This window comes from Cynocephalus volans, chromosome 6 (genome assembly GCF_027409185.1).
Source record: "Cynocephalus volans isolate mCynVol1 chromosome 6, mCynVol1.pri, whole genome shotgun sequence".
Classification (NCBI taxonomy): Eukaryota; Metazoa; Chordata; class Mammalia; order Dermoptera; family Cynocephalidae; genus Cynocephalus; species Cynocephalus volans.
The window spans coordinates 118,217,013-118,224,746 of NC_084465.1; the positions used below are offsets into that span (position 1 = coordinate 118,217,013).

General features: G+C 48.7%; 1 protein-coding gene across 1 annotated transcript; it reads right to left on the bottom strand.

Moving 5' to 3' along the window:
- Positions 1 to 639: 639 nt before the first annotated feature.
- Positions 640 to 3,275, bottom strand: CHP2 (calcineurin like EF-hand protein 2). Its single transcript, XM_063101317.1, has 7 exons — positions 3,163 to 3,275; positions 2,495 to 2,567; positions 2,298 to 2,378; positions 2,039 to 2,169; positions 1,806 to 1,867; positions 946 to 1,068; positions 640 to 743 (listed from the first exon to the last, which is right to left on the bottom strand). Exons 1-7 carry the CDS (start codon positions 3,227 to 3,229, stop codon positions 690 to 692), a joined length of 591 nt encoding a protein of 196 aa, XP_062957387.1. The 5' UTR covers positions 3,230 to 3,275; the 3' UTR covers positions 640 to 689.
- Between the last annotated feature and the right edge of the window lie 4,459 nt (positions 3,276 to 7,734).

Consider the following 7,734-nt stretch of genomic DNA (forward strand, 5'->3'; position numbering starts at 1 on the left):
TCTCTTGTTTTGCCTGAGCAGCATCATTCGTCCTTCTTCTGAAAATAGCACCTCATTTTCCACCCAGCCACCCCTTACCCCATCCTGAGTCCTCAGACCTTATTTCCTGGTTCTAGGAATTAGCACATGAGACAGACCTGGCCAATTAGAGTATTCCATTCCCCTGGAGATAGGGACAAGACCCCAGATGGGCCAACAACACTCCTTGCTTGGAATTATTGGAATAAGAACATCTCTTGTTGCTGAGTTCCTAGGTGAGCAGGATGGAAGCCTGGAGCTGCTGGTGGCCATTTCCCACCACGAGGAAAGAGCCCTCCTGAGAATGAAGCCAACACAGAAGAAAGCAGAGTTGAAATGGAGAATAACTGAGTCCTGGCATCATTTGTACCCTTAGATCCAGCAGTGTCTGGAGACAAATACCTCCAGACTTTTTAATTACATGAGCCCATAAAATCCCTTTTTTACATAAGTCACTTTGAGTTGGGTTTGCAGTCAAATGATTGTGGCTAATTCACAGATCTGAGATCAAACAAGCTAGACTTTAGCACACGCCCTTCCTTCTCCTTGATCCTAAACAGAGTTCAGTTCAGAAGTAAGAAGACAGTTTATTGGGGTCCTGCCTCCACGGGGGCTGAGGATGAATCCCAGGCAGATACTGGTCCGCATGAGCTAGACGAAGGCACAAGGAGTCACTTCAGGATCCGGATGCTCATTTTTTGCTCGATGTTCATCTTCTCTAAGGACTGGGGGAAGATGGGTCATAGTCAAAAGGCTTGAACCCCAATTCTCTGCTTCCAGCTCCTCCCCCAGGGTTCTACCCATCCCTAAGACCCCACCATTCCCTAGGAACCTCTGTCTTTCTGCCCTCCTACTTCGAACTTCATTTCCCATGTCCATCTGTCCTGGGGACTCCTGATCTCAACTCTCCAGTCTCTCAGGGCTGACCTTAGTGAACTCCAGGAAGGACACAGCCCCATCTCCATCTTCATCAGCCTCCTGCACTGTGCGGTCAGCAATGCTCTCCAGCTGCTCTTCTGTCACCTGGACCCCGACCATCAGCCGGAGAACCTGCCAGGTGAGGGAAGGGGCAGCCGTGAAGAGGAGGCACAAAGGCTACTCCCCTCATCTCCAAAACCTTGCCCACCTCACCCCGAAAATTATTACCAATTTCATAATCCATCCCCCATCCATTTTTTACCCCATCCCAATCACCTCCCACCACATCCCCCAATAATTGGCTTCACCATCCAACCTACCATCTATGCCTCACCATCTGTCACTCACCTCAACAACATGCTCAATGTCATTACCCCAACCTTACAACCCATCCCCCTCCTCGCCTTTCTCCTCTCACCCTCTGACTATTCCCAGCTCCAGCCCTGCTTCATCACATCTATTCCAGAGTCTCTCATTCTTGGCACTCTGGACATTTGGGGCCAGATAACTCCTTGTGGGAGGCTGTCCTGTGTATTGCACCATGTATAGCAACATTCCTGACCTCTGCCTACTAGATGCCATGAGCACACTCTCTCCCCAGTTGTGAAAACCAAAAGTGCCTCCAGATACTGCCAAATGTTCACCCGGGGGTAAAATCGCCCCAGTTGAGAATCGCTGATCTATTTTCAACCTCATACCCAACCGCTCCTCACCCCATCTCCCAACTAACCCACGCTACAACCCCATGCACTCCCATTTCCCACCCAATACCCGTTTTTCTGCACCCCCACCCACCAGTCATCCCGCCCCACCCCCCACACCTTCCACCCCCTCACTCATCACAGCTCTTGCCCTTGCGCTGTCTCTACCTGCAGCATCTCATGCCTGGAGATCTTCCCGTCTCGATCCAGGTCATAGAGCTGAAATGCAACTGGAGAGAGAGCAGAGGGGTAACGGGAGGTGGGTCTCCCCTGGTTCTCTTCCAGCAGAAGGCCACCCTGGAGGAGCGGGGAGGTCATCAACAGGCTCACAAAGGGAGCGGGTGGTTACTAGGGCCTCTCACTGGTGTGGGTAAATCTTGGGCGGGTCCCCACAAACTCACAGCGAAGTTTGTTCGTTCTGCTGTTGAGGGGCTCAGGTTGCTTGGGGTCTCGGTTTCCTGTGTCCTCCTCATCTACAGGTCGAAAATGAGCCAGGACCCTGGCAAAGCCTGCGAAATCCACTTGCTGACCCCTGGGGGCGAGTTGGAGGGAGGCAGTGGTCACCTTGGCCGTCCCTCTGGCCCAGTCTGTCGCCTGCCTCCGACCCACCCACACGCAGGTTTTCCCACCGACACCTCCCCACCCCCAGCGGGGCCTCACCCGTCGGGGAAGAAGCTGTCTATAATGCGGTCTCCCAAGGGGTTCACGGCCAGCGCCCCGATCCGCTGCAGATCCATGCGACTGTAAAGTCAAAGTTCGAAGCGGATAGGGCAAAGACAGACGGCAGACGGAGGGTCAAAGAGGGGATGGCGTCAGAGCGACAGAGGCAAAGGGTCATCAGCTCGGGGAACCCTCACCTCAAGTAGCCCTTCTTGCTCCTGTCCAGTGCCTGGAACCGGTGGTGGAGGCGCACCAGGCTGGCTTGAGAGACTGCGGAGGGGAACGCGGGAGGTGACGCCGCCGCGGGCGCTGGGGACGCGGCTGGAACCCGAGCGCGGGGGGCGCGCTGCAGAAGCCCGCTCCGGCGGCGGGGGGAGGTGGGCGGGGACACCGGGGGTCTGCTGGAGGGGGCGGTCGTCCCCGGGGACCCGGGGGCGGAGCTGGCAGGGTTGGAGAAGGGGTGACGAGACCCAACCAGCGCCAGGTTCGGGAACCCGGAGGCTAGCAGCGTCCCGGCTCTCGCCTTCCGGAAACCGAGGGAACAAAGCCACCCCCTCCACCCGCGGTCAGCTCTGCCTTCAGCCTCCATCCGGGCTTGAGGACACCCGGGCGCCTGGATTCATCTGGCCCCCAACCCTGTGGAGCCGGACCCTCCTCAAACTCGGAAGCTGGAACCGCTAGGTCAACTCGCCCCTCGCCCCGCGACCCCAGACGCCGGGGTCTTGGTCTCCCAGCTCCGGGGCTCGGACCCCGGACTTGCAAGTCCATCCCGGAACCCAGCCCCTGCTCGGGGACCCCTACGCTGCGTTGCATCTCCTGCGTCCCCCGCCCCCAGGCTCCAGCCAGCGGAGCCGGGCGCACTCACAGCCGGTCTCCCGCCGAATGCTGTCCAGGTCGGGGATGATCGCGGCGTGGGAGCTCCGCGAGCCCATGGCGGAGCTGGAGGCGGGAGCGCAGCGCAGCCCGGCCGGACCCAGGCGTTCTCTCCTCCTGCCTGGGAGGCGCGGCCGCCCCAGTGGCCCCAGGGCCGAAGGTCATGGGCCTGGCGGGCAGCCAGGCTCCAAAACCCTGGCGTTCCTCGCCTCCCACCTGCGCCCCGGGAGAATAGAAAACAGTTCCCAGGGTGGCGGGGTCAGAGCGGGGTGGGGTGCGGACAACGGGTTGTCTCAGACCGGAGATTCCGAGATCTGCGCGGGGACAGGCTGGAGAGGCTGGGCGGGACCGTGGCCCCGCCGTCCCCACGCCTCCCTCGGGGCTGGGTTCTCACGGTCAGCCCCAGACACCAGACTGCCTCCTCCTTCAGGGCCCGGCCCTCCTCACCTGTGGACGGAGTCCAAGTCCCGCTGGGAAAGGGACAGCAAGTGGGGAGAGGAGCTGGACGCTTTCATCCCAATCCCCGATGGCCCCAGCCTGGGGGGCGGGGAGGGAGAGGCAGTGAAGGACGCCCCAAGAGAAGAGAAGTGGGGAGGGGTCCTGAGGTGAAGGGTGGGGGCTGGATTAAGTGGAAAAAGCGCCAGTCTTGAAGGACTTAGATTGAAATCCCAGCTGTGCTACTAACTCTAGACAAGTCAGTTTATCTTGGTTTTATCTTTTATTTGGCCTACATGGCGTTATCGTTTAATTGAGCCAATGCTTAAAATTCTGGAGATTTAACCAAAAATCCTAGACCCAGAGCTGTTCATTTGCCACAGTCCCCACCCAGCCCAATTCACTCCCTTAGGTACCTCGTGGGCCTTTGGTAGAGCTCTAGGCTGGAACGACTTAGACCTCTAACCAGCCCTCCATCACCATGGGAATCCACAGCCTGGGAGAGGGTTACAGATGTTCCTGCCACCAGGTTTAAAACAATATTAATGACAACAAGGGTTCTCATTTATCACACTTGTGCCCAGGCACTTGGCTAAGCACTTCATGTGCATTAATTCACCCATTCCTCATGGCCCCTGTTAGACTGCTTTCTTGTCACTTTTAGGTGATGGAAGCTGCCAGAGGTGGTTATAAACGATCATAAAGCATACATTCTCAATAGGAGCCGTATCACCCCCAAGAGGGCAAAAATCTTACTTGCTTTTTATGTGTAAAGCACAAACATACACACATTGCATAAATAGATATATGGTATATCTGTGATATTAAAATTTCATGGCAGATGGGTGATTAGGAGAAATTTGTCTAAAAAGACTCTTGAGGGAGGGGGTGATGAAAAATAAAATAAAGTTGAGAAACTCAGTTATAAGGGAACAAGCACCATAGGTGTCCAGTTTTGAAACTATCTTTACCTCTCTTCCCCATCATAATCACACATACACACAAGTTTTCCAGGGGAAATATTCAAGCAGTTCATTACAAGGGTTCAAGTTCTTATCCACCCTGGAGGGAGAGAAAGCTGTAGAAACAGTCTATCCTCCAGCCCCAGGAAGAGGCTTGCATCAAATGAGCCTTGAAAATATTGATCTAAGAAGTGCTTGCTTCTCTTTCAGATACCCCAAGGATTAAACAACTGGCATAAGGAATGCTCAACTCCCTTTCAAACACCCGCCTAAGGACTAAAGCATAAGGGAAACCACACTCCTCTCTAACAAAGCCCAGCAATCACTCCAGTCCGTAGCTGCAAGTCCGGCTGTGAGTGTAGTTTGGTTTTGGTTCTGAACCCAGCAGGGGATGGAGTCCCTGGCAAGCTGTAATAATCACCTCAGGCTGGCTTGGGATGCTGATCTTGGAAAGGGCTTCTCCAGCCTTGATCTCCGAGTCAGCACTACACTAAAGTAAATCAGGCCACAGAGTAATTAACAACCCGCATGCACTCACATACAAGAGTCTTCAGGAGAGCATTAAAACCTATTCCTGCTTCATGGACACAAGTCGGGTTTAAGTCAACTTCACACTACATGCGGCCTCTCCTTTTGGGGGCCATTTAAAGGGGAGATGCTTTAGGGGAAATTTGATCTGCAGAATTTAGATAGTATAAATTCAAGCTGAACATCGATTTTTTGCTTTAAAGCTACATAAAAGTTGCCAGCCATCCTTGGTGAAGTTTCAACTAGAAAAATGAACATACAAGAATAGTCAGGAAAATGCAGAAATCTCTCTACTCAATAATAGAAAAAGAAAATGGGCAAAGGACTTGAACGGACATTTCTCCAAAGAAGATATACGAATGGCCAATAGGTACTTGAAAAGAATCTCAACATCAGGAAAATACAAATCAAGCCAGAATGAGATACAGCTTCACACCCACTAGAATTCAAACAAACAAACAAAAACAACAGAAAATAACAAGTCTTGGCAAGAACATGAAAAAATTGGAGCTCTTATGCTTTGCTGGTAGAAATGTAAAATGGTGCAGCTGCTGTGGAAAACAGTTTGAAGACTTCTCAATAAGTTAAAATTACCATATGACCCAGCAATTTTCACTCCTAGGTATATACCCCAAAGAACTGAAAACATGTGTTCAGACAAAAACTTGTAAGTGAATGTTAACAGCAACACTATTCATGACAGCTGAAAGGTGGAAACATCCCAAATGTCCATCAGCTCTTAAATAGATAAACATAATGTGGTATATCCATACAATGGAATATTATTTGGCCATAAAAAGTAAGGAACTACTGGTATATGCCACAACATGGATAAATCTTGAAAACTTTATGCCAAGTAAAATAAACCAGTAACAAAAGACCACATATTGTATGATTATATTTATATGAAATGTTGAGAATAGGTAAACCTACAGAGACAGAAATGAGATTAGTAGTTGCTGAGGGCTAGGGGAGATAGAGGGAATGGGGGATGCTAGCTAAAAGATATGGGGTTTCTTTTTGAGGTGGTGAAGGTGTTCAAAATTGACTGTGGTGATGGTGACACATATCTATGAATATACTAAAATCTATTGATTTGTTCACTTTAAATGGGTGAATTGTATGGTATGTAAATTATATCTCAATAAAGATTGTTTTAAAAAAAAAGAATAGCCAGGAAATCTCTGGAAAAGTAAAAGTAATGTGGGTGAATTAGCTCTAATGGATTTTGAAACGTATTATCAAGGTACAATAAGTTATGTTGTAATGGTGTGGGAATAGACAGATAAGAAACAGACAAGAAAGTCAGAAATAGACCCAAATACATATAGAAATGTGACATGTGACAAAAGTGACATTTCAAATCAGTGGGGAGAATGTGGATTATTCAATAAATGTCATTTGGGACATCTGTCTTTTGGGGGAAAAAACAAAAATGTACCCCTACCTTCTTACACCAAAATAAATTACAGATAGTATAAAGATTAAAATGCAAATGAAACCATGTAATACTAGAAAAAATCTAGAAAAAACTAGAAAAAATGGGTAGATTATGTAACGTTTTTGAACAGGAGAAGTCTTTTCTAAACATGACACGCAACACAGAAATCATAGAGAAAAGACTGATAAATTTGACTACATGAAAATTAAAACCTCTATATGACTACACACCCACACAGACACGAAGCATCTAGTTTCATTCCATTGCAGAAAACACACATACACACGAAGCATCTTCAAAAACTTCGTGGAAATATTCATTTTATTTTTTAATTCTATTTTTCCATGAACTTTTTGAAGTGCCCTCATGTGTGGGTGTGGGTATATACACACACACACACATATGTACATACGTACACACAAACATACATACATATATGTAGAGGTATATATCAAAGCTAAAAGGAAAAACTGGGGAAAATATTCACAGTCTATGTAAAAGGTAAAATACAACTCAATAGAAAAAAAAATGGGTTAAGATGTGAAATAGAAATGATGAATAAGCTTAAAAAGATGCTCAACCTCACAAAGTTTAAAAATACAAACTAAAACAAGGGACAATTTTTTACTTTTGGTGTACTCAGGACTGCAAGGATAGAGCTGGCTGGCTGGTCAGCTCACGTGGTTAGAGTGCAGTGTTATAACACCAAGGTCATGGGTTTGGATCCCCATACTGGCCAGCTGTCAAAAAGTAAAAACAAAAATTAAAAAAAATTAAAAAGACTGCAAGGATACAGATCAAGAATATCTAGTTCCAAGAGTCATCTTGCAGTGTCTTTTAGACCAAAATTGTGATAGGACACAGTGGTAGGATCACAGGAATCACTCTAGCTGCTATATGTAGACTTAACTGGGGCACAAACTGGAAGACTGTTGCAATAATTTGGTGAAAGATGATGGTGGCTTGGACCTGGGTGCTAGGAGTGGAGGTGATGAGGAGGGGTCAAAGTTGGTCCTATTTTGAAAGAACAGCCCACAAGGTTTGCTGGTGTATTTGATGTCAGATGTGAGAGAAAGAGAGGAGTCAAGGATAACTCCAAGATTTTGGTCCTAAACAATAGGAAGATGCCATTTGCTGAGATGGCGAAGAGAGGGCAAGGAGAACATTTCAAGGGGAGAAATAAAAAATCCCGGGGTGC

Bases quoted from the DNA above. Each gene is read 5' to 3' on its own strand.
- CHP2 (XM_063101317.1), bottom strand. From the start codon at position 3,229: ATGGGCTCGCGGAGCTCCCACGCCGCGATCATCCCCGACCTGGACAGC. The intron at 1,868-2,038 runs GTGAGTTTGTGG...CTCTCTCTCCAG, and splicing joins CAGAACGAACAAACTTCGCT to TTGCATTTCAGCTCTATGAC. The intron at 744-945 runs GTCAGCCCTGAG...ATCTTCCCCCAG, and splicing joins CCTTCCTGGAGTTCACTAAG to TCCTTAGAGAAGATGAACAT.